The sequence below is a fragment of the Gossypium raimondii genome, chromosome 11 (genome assembly GCF_025698545.1).
Source record: "Gossypium raimondii isolate GPD5lz chromosome 11, ASM2569854v1, whole genome shotgun sequence".
Taxonomy (NCBI): Eukaryota; Viridiplantae; Streptophyta; class Magnoliopsida; order Malvales; family Malvaceae; genus Gossypium; species Gossypium raimondii.
Window position 1 is genome coordinate 18,370,613 of NC_068575.1, and position 14,538 is coordinate 18,385,150.

Consider the following 14,538-nt stretch of genomic DNA (forward strand, 5'->3'; position numbering starts at 1 on the left):
TTACATTAATTTTCAAGTTATACTACCGAGATAAATTTATTATTATACTAAAAATAAAATATGAAATTCATTTTCATAAAAACTTGGTTTATTTATCTCATAGTCAACCATCTAAATTTCATTACCAAAAATATTTTTCGTTAATAAAAACATAGGTACATCAACATATTTATTATAAAAATAAGGGTAAAATATGAAATAAATCTATGTATTTTTTTATAAGAATTCAGTTAAATTTCTGAATCTAACAAAATAATTACAAAGTTAGACCTGAAACTTGAAATGTAAAAATAGAAAAACTAAAATTTGAGAAATAAAAGTAAATTGAAAATGTAAGATGAGTAGAAGGAGTAGTGAGAGAAATAAACCCAAAAGAAAGTTGACATGGCCTAGATTTTATAACCCTGCCAAGAAATCGAAAAAGAAAAAAGGTTTCCCAAATAGACAGCTTATCTTTAAAAATACTATAATAAAAAAGCAGGAAAAAAAGAAAGGTTTAAAAATTGAACTCTGATCCTTCACGTTCTTTATGCTTTTATCTCACAGACTCTTTTATCAAATCTTTTTTCCTTTTTTATTTTGTGTTTTTAAGGGGTTTTCTGGGATTTTAGAGAAAAAGACTAAAAACACTATAAAAAGTTGCTTCCTTGCTTCTACAAAAGAGCTCTTTTTTTCCTCCCCCAGTAATGGTTGTTGCTCTTCATAGTTTCAAAGACATCAAAATCTTTATGTAAAAGATGAAGGGTGGAGATCCAGCTTTCAAGCTCTTTGGAAGGAAGATTCCTATGCCTCAATCTCAGATTCATGCTGGGGTAACCTCACCTTTTTACATATATTCAGACTTCATTTCTTATTTTTTACATTGCTTGTATTGTTTCTATTCATGCTTTGTATGTTTTCTCCTCTAGTTAATTACCCTTTTTTTTTCTGCCGTTGTTGCCTTCATGTTTATGGGTCTTTTGCTTTGTTTTGCTATGATGTGTTGGGAAAGTGTGGGTTTGTTAAACCTCTTTTATGGTTCCAAAGATGAAGTTTTTGGGACTCAAAACACATGTTTTTGGCATCTTCACTTTCATATTTACTTGCTTTTTATTGACTTATACTTGGAATGAATTTTGTTTGCTTTTTTGGTATATAAACGAGTAAATGGTTAATGATAAATGGTTTCATTTTTTTTATGTAGTCCTTTCCTTTCTGATGTTTTAAATTTGCTTGTGTGTGTGTTTTAACATATGGTTTTAAATGAAGTAACGAAGCCTTAAATTTCGCAAAAAAACTGGGGTCAAGTTTTGCTTTGGATGCTCCGGGAAGTAAGAACATTAAAATTATGTTTGGTTTTTTCTTTTATAAATAATTTATTTTGTTCATCTATTAAAAACATCTGGTTGATTTTGGCAGTAGAGATTATATGTTCATGAGGAATTTTGTAACTTACGATTTCTTCTGGACCATCTTTTCCTGGTTTTTGAATGAAAAGCCAGCTTTATGTAAATATAATTATTATATTATATTATTGTCTTAGGGTGATGGGCAAAAGCAGCCAACATGATTTATTAGAAGCTGTTCATGGCCTGTACCTTTGCTTAAAGTCATGTAATTATGGCAGCCATACTTTTTTCTTCTTTCATTTGTTCCCAGTCAATTTCTTGTAAACTTGGGAAAAAGGACAGTTTGAACATTATTCCTTTGAATTTGGTCAAGAAACATCTTTCTTTTGCATTACTTTAACTACAATTTGACTGATGGGTATTTTTCATTATTCTTTTACCTTTTATAAATGAGATTGCAATTTGGATTCTGGATTTCAGGATTCGACCATTGTCGAAATCGAAACTTCTCAGGCGAACACATGTCAGTCCATTACGGTAGAAAATGATACGGAAGAATGCCGGACTTCTTTGAAATCCAACGGGATACGAATGAACTGTATTGTAAAAGATGAACAGGTAGAGACAAATGGTACAGACCAAGAGAAAGTTTTTAAGAAACCAGACAAGATCCTTCCATGTCCACGATGCAACAGCTTTGACACAAAATTCTGTTATTTCAATAACTATAATGTCAACCAACCTCGGCACTTCTGCAAGAACTGCCAGAGATATTGGACAGCTGGTGGAACAATGAGAAATGTTCCTATAGGTGCTGGGCGGAGGAAGAACAAGCACTTGGCCTCTCAATACCGACAGATAATAGCTTCTTCTGGCGGCGTACCAGTGACTCGGATAGAAACCCCCGACTCTACGACTCAACAGCTTCTATCTCCGGGGGAAACTACAACTGCCATGGGAAATGGAACAGTTCTAAAATTTGGTACAGAAGCACCTCTTTGTGAATCCATGGAGACAGTGCTTAGCCTTGGGGACCAGAAGAGATGTGTTGAGACCAGTACAGTCAGTTCAGGAGAAATAAGAGAAGAACCTTCCTTGTGTGGGTCTTCCATGACGCCATGCGGCATGCCTGGAAATGTCATGCAAAAAGAGAGAATAGGTTCAGCAGGACCTAATGAGCTGAACACAAAGCATCCAACGCAGTGTTATCCTGTTTCTCCTTGTATTTTTCCTTGGAATACAGGCCTAAGTAATGTAGCTTCAATGGCCACTGGTCAATGTTCTTCTGAACATATTGGTGCACCAAACGGCACTACTTCGAATACAGTTCAATGGTGCCCTGCACCAATGGTGGCAGTTCCGGGATTTTGCCCGTCAAACATTCAATTACAGTTTGTGCCTGCTTATTGGGGTTGCATTCCTCTATGGGCTCCTGGTGGAGGAAATGTCTCTATCAGTAATTCCAGTGGTTGCCTATCTCCATCGTCCTCTACTAGCAACAGTTGTGGCTCAGGCAATGGCTTACCGACACTAGGCAAACATTACAGAGAAGCTAATGTTGTCGAAGAGGAGCAATCAGAGAAGTGCATTCTGGTCCCCAAAACGCTAAGAATTGACAATCCAAATGAAGCTTCAAGGAGTCCCATATGGGCTACATTAGGTATTAAACCTGGCCAGAAGGATCCTTTACGAGGAGGTAAAATTTTCAACGCCTTCGAATCTAAAGCAGAAGGCAAAGATCATGTATCAGATGGCAGTTATATTTTGGAAGCAAACCCTGCAGCCCTTTCTCGTTCACACACATTCCAGGAGAGCACATAAATATTTGCCTCGAAATCTAGGTGTATGATAATATGGTATGAGCTTATTGAATGCACAGATTTCATCAGTTGAAAGCTGAATGGAAGTAAAGCTGCTCCAGTTACCGACAAGTTAGGCAATGTATCCATTCTTACTTTCCAGACTCGTGTAAATAGTAGAAGACAGTGATCGAGTGGTGTTCATCATTTGCGGATTTCATACACATGCATATCTCTTTCGATGTAGTTTGAGAAACAAGAAACGAAAAAAGATATGGTGCTTTTGATTTTCATATATTCAAATTATGTTAGGGGTTGGTCTTCTTCTGAAATTATTTGTGTACAATATCTCCAGTTTTGAAGATGGATAAAAAAAGATTTCCCGGTAAATACAGTTTTCATTCCTTTATGCTTTGATTCCTGAAAATTATCAGCTGCTGCAAAGATCAGTTTGGCTTGCTGAAACTACGTAGCATCAAGCCAAAATTATTTCATATATTTGGAGGATCTCTCATCTCTGGGCACAAGTATTAGATACAAAAATTTCATGAAAAGATCAAAATCATGATGGTTTATGCATATCCATAGCTGTTGACCTGAAAACAGTTGCTAAGTAACAAGTAAAGTGTATGTGGAGTTGACATTTCTCCAAGCATTGTGAAAACACAGCACACTTGGGTTTCAGTTTCCCTATGTTTATGGAATCTATCTTAGTGAGAAGTATCCGATAACTTCAACAATAGCCATATAAAGTTGAGGTTTATGATCCTTTCTGCAATGTTTATATCTTCATTCATTCAGTTGTAATTTGTAAGTAACACGATCAGGTTCTTCTCTTTCCATTCCCTTTTTTTTTTTTTTTTCTTATTACTAAAGACATCATCAAGTAAGTTTGTTTTTCTTCATATTGGTAGACCTTTATTTCTACATTTTATCTTTTAAGTGCTTTTGATAATTTTAGAAATAAAAATATGGGCGGCAAGCCATTGATGCAAAGGTTGACAGCTCCATCATTGTGAATCACCACTTCATTATAGCGTACCAAAAAAAACAAATATGATTATAACATGAAAGCAGTAGAAGCATGAGAGTCAAAATCTTTTGATTGACAAAAGCAGGAGGGTATAAAAGCTTTGTGCAAAGGGGTTTCCTTTGTATACGTTTGCTTTTCTTTTCCTTATTGCATGTTAAAGGAAGAAGATTCAATACGCCATGGGAGAAAAATATCCTTCCTTTATGACTTATTTCCTAACAAAATGGCAATAAATCCATAAAAAAAAAACAATATAAAGTCTTTGTGATAAGCTTTAAAGCTTGCTTCTAAAATTTGTAAAATGAGTTTCTTAAATAAAATTGCAAAAAGTCAAATCCTATCGTTCCACACTTTGCTAAATTCGTATATAATTTTTATTTAATAAAAATCAGAAACTTTTTATTCAAGTATAGATTTACAAAACAAAAAGGAACTTAATAAAGTAAAAGTTATTTTCCTTTTTCTTAATGACGTGTCTTAAACTATATGCCATTTTATGTAAATATTCGTGAAATTGGAACATAACTTGTACATGTCAACTTTGCCATTAGGTTTTCAGGGAAAATAAAGTTTTTCTATTTAGAAAAGAAAAGGAGATAAAAATTACTTAGAGAAGATGGATTATGGAATCTTAAGAATGTCAGTTGTTAAAGCCCAACCTCCTCTCCTATTATGTTTTAAACTCCTTAAAATTAATCATAAATCATCCAAGTTTTCATCTCAAAATCTCAATTTTATTTGTAACTTGCCATTATTGTTTGATTTATTCTTAGTTTAATAATATTACATTATTTGGTTCACATGAATAATATTATAAAATATGTGAGAAATAGATTAAAATGATAATTTTATCCTTAGAATTAAAATATTATTTTATTTATATTAGTATTCATGTCTTGTAAAAATTTAATATAAATTATTTATAAATTTTCATATAATCTATTAAAATATTTTTATTTTAATGAAAACTAAATTAAAATATTATCATCAAAATACAATATTTTTTTGAGACAATATTCAGGTGGGATGGAGGTGACAATGTTTAAACTTGTGTCAAACAAGTGTCTGATAAAAGTTTTAACCATCGCTCTATATAAAGTCAAGACCCAAGTGATCTTATAGGGTATAGTAAACAATATATATATATATATATATATAAATAAATGTGACACTTGTCACACTTTAAACCTACTTGTGAAGTTTAAAAAACTCCACAGACTGTGTATCAAATACTTTTCTTATTATTAATTTATATTACATATTATTTAAATATCATTATGCATTATTTATCAAAATATTATTTTTTAAATGTTAAAATAAAATATGAAATTTAAATATTTTTCCTCAATTTTAAATATATTTAACAATTCTTTTACTAAATATATAAGTTTTTATTCATTTTCACTTTTTTTCTCTCTCTAGTTTATCCTCTCTCAAATTCTCTCCCTCCCTCTCTAAAGTAAAGATGAATATTCATCATTAAATTCATCATTTTCAGAAATCAGCAAGCAAGCACCGGTCGCCACCACCTGCCAATTCCATTTCTTTCTTAAAATTTTAGTCTTGATTAATCTTAGCCTCTTCTTTTTTAATTGTTGTGTTAGTTTTCTCTAAATTAACCCCTAAAATCATATATCTACAAAAGAAATTCAAAACTTCCACCAGCGTTCCATCATTTTGATATCTTCTTCTCCCTTTCTAAGTTATAAGCCCAAAATTCCATTATAAATGGTAAAAACTTTAATTTCTCTCTTATATTTAAACCTTTTTTTCTCTCTCCTTAGCTTCATTTTTTAGCTTATCAAAAGAAAGTGATTCTGTTTGATATTATTGTAGTGGAGTGTGCCTACATTTTCGAACCCTTTTAGGCACTTATCGTTACCCGTATCGCAACACGAGGACGTCAAAATTGCAACAACTCCAAAAGGTGACAACGTCACGACGGATAGGTTTCCGACATCACAACGATGTGACATTATGAAGAGGAGTTTCCCGACGCATGATGACGCGATTCGGGACGTTGAAACATGGCGATGTGTTCCCACATAAATTAGGCTTCTTTTTCCAGTAGAACTCTAATTATTCTAAGGATATTGTAGTCATACATTCACACGAATTTCAGCCTATAAAAGGGTCTTACTAACCCTAGAATTGATATCTTTATCACATTAAGATCAAGAGAAGATTAAGAAAGTTTTGAAAGTGCTTTAAGGGAATTTCGTGTTCTAGTCAAAGAGCTTTGTTTCCGGGGGTCTAGGGTTTTTTTTTGGGTTATCTCCATCCTGTACTCGTTTAGATTATTTTCCGTTTTAGTGAAGTTTTCTTTGCTCGCAATTTTTATCCTCTTCAGAGGAGTTTTCCATGTAAATATTTGTGTGCCCAATTTTATTTTTTTCTCTTTTCGTTCTTGTTCGTTGCTTATACGAGTTTATCCCCAATAAACTGGTATTAGAGCTTGGTTCGAATTTTGAAATCAACCCATTTAGATATGGCAATTAGATTCCATATCAAGAAATTTGATAGAATCACAAATTTTAGTTTATGACAAGTTTGGATGACAACAATTTTAGTTTAGTATGGTCTGAAGAATGTCATTACAGGGCAAAAGCCCGTAGATACGAATCAGTTAGAATGGAATGAGCTTGATGAGAAGATGATAAGAACTCGCCTAAGGGCTTAATCGAAGCCATTCAAGATCCAATCGAGCTACCTAGTGGACCGACCACTCGAGCCCGAGCCAAACGATTCAAAGATGCAATTTTGGGTTTGGTTGAACGAGTTTGGGAGAAAGATACAAAGAATCTCGTTAATCAAGTGTTGGACGGTTCAACAAGGGACATCTATAATTTATTCGAGGCTGAGTTTGATTTAGCTAGCTAGTTCGACTACTAATTTCTTGGACATTTTAATCACTTAGTTTATTTTAATTATGATTAGTTTTCTACAACTTTAATTACATGTCTAAATGTTTTTGAGTCATTATTGTTCGACTTTAATAGTGTTTAAGCATGCTGCATATTTAAGTTTTGTCTTAGTATATTACAAATTAAAATAATGTATTGTTTGACCATTAAGTATGTTCAATTTCGGACAGATTTGATATATGCTAGCAAGTCAAATTTCTTAAATGTGTCTTAGTCCATTACATATTTATTTGTGTGTTTATTTTGTCTTGTTGATGCTTTAACCAAGTGTTTAATGTGTCTTAACAGGTTGCTTAAATAGGTGGCTGGACATTCATTTCTGCGGCTGGATATGCATTCATGTATCTTGCTGATACATTGAAGTTATTTAATGAAGAGCAGTGCACCCGATTGTGCATGTATCTTGGGAGAAGCTAGGTGCATCATTCAGCTGACTTTTCATGAATCAAAGAACCAACAATTGTGAGCTGATCAGTCAACACCCAAGTTACAAATCGGTGCTTGCTGTTCACACTCAAAGTCTCTTCATAATCGATTGTTCACACTAATGACCATTCGGGTGCTCCATTTCCCATTCATTTGCTATACATGCATTCGACAACTTCAAGGAAGCTTTAATTCAAGCTTTAACTACATTAACTGAATCATGATTCATTCAGCTCAAGCATTAAGGCAACTATCAAAGCTGCTCGTGCACATCAAAAGACATATCTTCAAGGCTGTTCGTACACATCAATGGGCATATCAACAAGGCTATTCGGGCACATCAATGAACAACTGATCATTGAAGTTATTCAATGAATTTTTCAGCTAAAATTAAGTCAACCTTAGCTCAATTAACTTGTAATTATTGGGAGGCTATTCGGCTGGACCTTCATCAGCTTATAATAGCTCAATTGATGTTTTTGTAAAGAACTTTTGAACCTTTATGAAATTTGGCATACTTTGTGAGTTATTCACTCTCATTGTTCTTCGAGATTCAACTTGACTTATCTAGCTAAGCTAGTGGCGTCAAACTTATTTCTTTTTCTGAACTTATCACTCTTCCGAGTGTGGCATTCACCTTGATACTGTCTGGTTCCTATCTCGTTAGATAGTGGGTCACAGTTTATTTTCATCAAACCACCTTTCACCTTAAAACGTATAAGAATCGGGTCCTTAATTTCTATTACAGGTTCATTCTTGTTTTAAGTTCATTAAAACCATCTTTCTATCATTTATCTTTGTTTTAATTCGCTGCTTAAACAACTATCTTTTTATAACTTAGCCATTTTGTTAAACCAAAACGAAACTACTTAATTTTATTGATTGGGCATTCAAACGGCTCAATTAAGCATCGTAAGCGAGTTCGTATCATTTGGTATCAGAGCTTTTCAAATTAAGTACGTTTTCATCATTTTTATACTTCTGAGATTGAAGAAAAGTTAAAAAAAAGCTTCGAATTAAAAAAAATAAATAAATATTTTTAATATAAAAAAGTGTGCAAAATTACAAAAGTATAAAAAAGAAAAAAAAATACAAAAGTGGGAGTTCAGGTTTTGTATATTTCAACAAAAGAAAAGCTAGCTTACAAAGTGTTTTATTTCTCGATCTTTCTTGTTTGTTCTTTAAAAAAAACTGTTTTCAGTCACACTCTTTGAAAATTTTCTTTCAAGCCTACCATTTACCTATATCATTCCCTTTTGTTTTAACCCTTGAAGCCGACCTACAAGCTTGCTAATAGGTCTAAGGCAATCTCTAAGAACTTCGAGAGGTAAATTTGAGAGGTAAAAGGCACGAGTGGAGAATTCATCAAGAGGTAAAAACCAACATTTGAGTGAAACACGAGTGGAGTGTTCATATTTTATTTTCTTTGCGAGAGATTAAGTGAGGATTGAAGTGAGGTCTCAACCAATATGTCTAGAAGTCCAAAACGCCATAACACGAGTGGAGGCGCATCCAATGCTACAGAGGGTGGTGGCATGCGGCCTAGAAGGAATGTTCCCAGAGGAGGAGTCCCCGACTTACAAGCCCAAGCTATCACAAGAGAAATATCCCGATTGTTCCAACCCTAATTTGATTCCATCCAAGAGCGCATGTTCCGTAAGTGTCGTCTAACACGAATGTTGGTCTCCATAATGTATTTATGATTAGAATTAGATTGTATGAGTACTATTTGATGCTCTAAGACTGCGATATGAATTATATAAATGTATACGTACTGTGATGACTGTTAATGATATTACTCTATATTACCTACCTATTAATTGAATCGGAATAACTGTACATATGTTGTCGACATCTAAAATCTGCATTTGCATTAGTTGGGAATTATAGGAAAGAGAAAGTAATTTGTTATGATTCAATGGCTCAGCCATGATTTATATTAGAATATGGCGTTTTGTCGCTATTCAATTTGGAAGCTAGTCTGGGACTCAGTAAATGTGTCGTACTGACACTATATGTTGTGTAGGGTGGGATGGGTATTAAATGCCCTTAACGTTGTGTTGGGATGGCTGGAGATGGTGTGTAGCGGATGGGGTAGGAATAACTGTATGTGTTTCTGATCTGTTCTGTATCTGAATTGGTATTGTTTCTGTCATATAACTGGTATGTTAAATTTGTACTGAATGTTTTTTTATTTCGACTGAAACTTGAGATTCGAGAACTATTTTTAAATTCGTGCTTTAGTTAAATTTTTTCCTTTATGCTGGGTTCACAACTCATTTCATTATGGATTGACTTTCAGGTGGTTCACAAACTTGAACGGGTTGGTGTTGTGGGAGCTTGGTCAATCTGCTTTATCTTTCCTTTTAGTTGTACTATTAGTAATTTCAGTTTTCTCTAGTAATATGACGTTTTAGGAGGGTTGACTGGTTGATTGATTGCTATGATTGTTATAATATGTTAAATATTTTTATATATTTGCATTTATAAATGTGGGTTTTCAGTATCGACAATGTAACTCTTAGGACTTGGTCTAGACGTCTAGGCCGGATTTAGAGTGTTATATATACCCTCTATTTATATGCACTCAAAGGATACTATTTTGAAGAATCACAACCCTTCATGTTGGACATACTTCTTAGAAGAAATATGTCCCATGAAAATGTATCCATTGAATGATAAATTATCAGTTTCTAAATGTATCTATTGAATGATAAATTATCACTTTCCAAAATTGAATAATTGCTCATAAAAAATTAAATTTGCAATCTATAATTTCCAATGCAACCGAAAAATACTATACATGCTCTGTATAAATCATGTTATACATATATTTTTTGAGTATGTCTGATTACTGTTATGTTCTGTAACTATTTATGGGATGAGTTTTGTTATGTGGAGGAAGTATTTCTGGAAAAGGCAATAATTCACCATTTATCTAGCAGCCCAGCTGCAACTATTCTGTTAAGTGTCATACCGACATTAAGTGGTGTGTAGGGATGGATGAGTGTTTTATACCCTATATGGTGTGTTGGTAGGGTCAGAGTTGGTGTGTAGTGGATGAGGGTAGGATTATATGTATGTATCTGTACTACTTTAATATGATTCTATTTTTGCTAAAATTTGTCTAATATGCATCTACTATTTAAGTTATTCGTTATACACCAAGTTTCAAAAACTCATATTTTGTTTGATTGATATTTTTTCAGGTAATCCTTAGACTTAGGTGGGTCGGTGCGACAGGAGCTCGGATATAAAATTAGTTCGTTTAATTATTTTTATTTTCATTATTATTTTATGCTGGGATTAAAGTATTTTTGTAATTTTGGACTCTTTGGGATTGTTTTGGTTTTTGAACTTATTTTCGGTTTACGCATGAAAGATGTTTAAATGTATTTCCTGAAAATATCAGTTTTTCTGTAAATCAATCAATTTTGAAACAATGAATTGGGTTTTCCAAAAGAACAACAACCTAAGAATTTCCGCTGCAAAGTAACTGATTTTAGAAAATGTAATTGTACATTGTTTGAATTAAAAAGCTAACTTAAAAATAATTTCTATTAAACTGGAGTTCTTAAGTAACGAAAATTGTGCTATTTTTCAACATTTCCGAAAAGCTAAATTTTTAACCATTTTACGTAACCACTCCAGGTTTGGCCATAACGTCTAGGCCAGGTTTGAGATGTTACAAGAATCGTCATTAAGTCAAACGACATTAAGGTGTCTTATGGAGCTCTAGTTTTGATGAAAGATTAGAACATCGGTGGTCTATATACTTTGCAAGGTACAACAGTGATTGGTAAAGCAACAATTTCCTTATTTGTTAAGGATTTGGAGTCAACTTGTTTGAGGCATAAGCAACTTGGTCTTATAAGTGAAAAACGTATGATCGTTTTGAATAAGAGAGGTTTTCTTTCGGGTGCAGGGGTTGGAAAGACAAAGCACTGCTTTATGGGAAGAATACACGAGTCAACTTTGATTTGACAGTACAAAAAACTAAAAGTCTTCTAGTTTCAAAGTTCAAACACTTCTTAGACTCAGTTAAGTATCCTACAAAATCAAGTTAGGCCCTTGACGAGGCTCGATAAAGAAGGCATTAAGAAAGTACGTGTCAAGGTGGAGATTTGTGGAGTGTGCTTCGCATTTTCGAACCTTTTGAGGCACTTACCGTTATCCGTATAGCAACACGAGGACGTCAAAATCACAACACCTCCAACAGGCGATGACGTTGTGACGAGGAGGTTTCCAACGTCATGATGATGTGACGTCACAACGAGGAGTTTCCTAACGTCATGACGATGGACGAAGTTGTGACGAGGCGATTCGTGATGTTGTGACGTGTTCCCACATAAATTGAGTTTCTTTTCCTAGTTAAACTCTAATTATTCTAGGGATATTTTAGTCATATATTCACACGAATTTCAACCTATAAAAGGGCCTTAGTAACCCTATAATTGATATCTTCATCACATTAAGATTAAGAGAGTTTTGAGAGAGCTTTAAGGAAATTTTGTGTTTCGGTCAGAGAGCTTTGTTTTCAGGTTTAGGATTTATTTGTTTTTGGGTTATCTCCATCTTGTACTCGTTTAGATTAGTTTCCATTTTAGTGAAGTTTTCTTTGCTCATGATTTTTATCCTCTTCATAATAAATTTTCACGTAAATATTTGTGTACCCAATTTTTTTCTCTTTCTGTTTTTGTTCGTTTCTTATACATATTTATCCTGAATAATGCTTGATTAGTGAATTTTATGAAGCTGCAAGCAGTTATGTGCCAATTTAATAACATGGACCAAAATTATTATTATTATTTAAATTAATGATAGAATTATATTTTTGGGTTTTAAATATTTTATTTTAGTTGTAATTTTGCCTTAAATTTAATAACCTTTTAATTTAAATCTCATTCATTTTGTTATCTTAAATATCTCTATCACTTTTACTTAATTATTCATAAAAATAAAAACTAAAGTTTGCATTTTACTTTTATTAATGAATGTAATATTATGTTTTTCATTGTAATATGAAACAAATTTGTGCTCCTTTTAATTATTTAGTTAGACATTAAAACTTTAATATATATAACAATTTTTATTTGATTAGAAAAAATTATATTGTTAACAATATTAATATAATATATAATATATAATATTTAATATTCTCGGTGATTTGTTGTTTGAATCAAGTCAAACTTTGATAATAATAAAAACCCTTGTTCGATAGCTTTGCTCATTACTTAAATATTGGCATAATAACTTATTTAATCTTTTAAATTTATAAAAAATTATTTTAACCTATCATTTAATTTTTCATTTTTAATTTTAAACTTTTGCTATTTTTAAAATCACCTTAAGATGGATACTTGACTTGTGGCATGCACATGTATTATTATGTAGATGTCATATCGATAATTAATTAAAATTTTAAAATTAAAATAAATTTTAAAAATTATTTTAAAAATTATAAAATATTTTAATTTTTAAAAATTAATTAATTATTAATGTGACATATACATGGATTGTTACGTGGATGCCACGTTAGTAAATGTTAAAAAAAAAATTCATCCATTTTGTGTGTGATTTTACAAATAATGCAAGTTCAATAGTTGAAAAAGACAAAATATTAAATAGAGAGCTAAAATAAATTTTTTTATATAAAATTAGAGCAAATAGAGTTTGGTCATGAGTTAAATATTTGAAGGAAAATGTATTGATTGTAGGGAGTTTTAATCCTTGGGTTGAGCCGAAAGCCAGGCAAGGACAGAAATTGGATTGAGCCAAAACTCACCGTTTTCAAAGGATAAAAGGCAAACTTTGCCGCTGGAAATCCATTTTCCCAAATTAAAGTCCCTCCCTTTCCCTGTGTGTATACACATGAATAACAACACAATAACCTTATATTACATCACACTAATACCATATAAAATCATTAAAAATTATAACAAATAATAAAAATATTCTTTAAATATATAAAATATTAAAGTGCAAAAAAATTATAAAACTCCCTACAATCAATACATTTTCCTTCAAATATTTAACATTCAATGGTTATTGTGTTTATCACTAATACTTCATAAAAACTCATAAAAATAATAAAAAAATATTGAATTATAAAAATATTCTTTAAATATATAAAATTATTAAAGTGCAAAAAAATATAAAAATTGTAGCGACCTAAAAATTTTGAGCACGGGCACTAATTGAATTGATTGTTGAAAATTTGAAAACGGAGTTTCGATTTTATTTAAAAAAGGGAGTCGCCACCGATATTTTTTTTAGGTATGATCGGACACCTTCAACATTCTCTTTTTAAAAGAAAATTTTATTTTTAAAGTTTTCTAAAAAAGAGGTAATTTTAGGTCTACGTTAAAATCCAGAAAAAATTAGAGTTCGGGAGTCAGTTACGCGCGAGGAAGGTATTTGCACCCTCGCAACGACCAAAATTGGTATCTCGTTAAATGCGCGTTGTCTTAATTTTCAAAAATGTGAGTTCAATTTAATATTTAATCGTGATCCGATTGAAACACGATATATATTTTTTAAAACACGAGATTTTTGAAACACCATAATAATTTTTTGAAAACACGAAAATTTTTGAAACACGAGAAATTTTTTTTGGAAACACGAAAACTTTTGAAACAAGAACTTTTTTTTGAAAACACGAAAATTTTTAAACACGAGAATTTTTTTTGAAAGCACGAAATTCTTTGAAACACGAATTTTTTTTTTGAAAATGCGAAAATTTTTGAAACACAAAAAATTTTTTGAAAACGCGAAAAATTTTTAAACACGAGAATTTTTTTTGAAAACATGAAAATTTTTGAAATACGAAAATTTTTAAACACAAGAATTTTTTTGAAAACACGAGAAATTTTTGAAACACGAAAATTTTTGAAAAGACGTATTGTATTTAACACGAACCGATGATATTCACTCAACATAGCGATGAAATCATCAAATTAGTGTCAAATCGATTTAATTTAATATTTAATCGTGATTCTATTAAAACACGAGAAATTCTTATTTTTATT

General features: G+C 31.9%; 1 protein-coding gene across 1 annotated transcript; it reads left to right on the forward strand.

The window, feature by feature from the left end:
• Nucleotides 1-497: 497 nt before the first annotated feature.
• On the forward strand, nt 498-3,528 carry LOC105804386 (cyclic dof factor 1). The gene is made up of 2 exons (XM_012636984.2): nt 498-812; nt 1,809-3,528. Exons 1-2 carry the CDS (start codon nt 738-740, stop codon nt 3,147-3,149), a joined length of 1,416 nt encoding a protein of 471 aa, XP_012492438.1. The 5' UTR covers nt 498-737; the 3' UTR covers nt 3,150-3,528.
• Nucleotides 3,529-14,538: the final 11,010 nt, after the last annotated feature.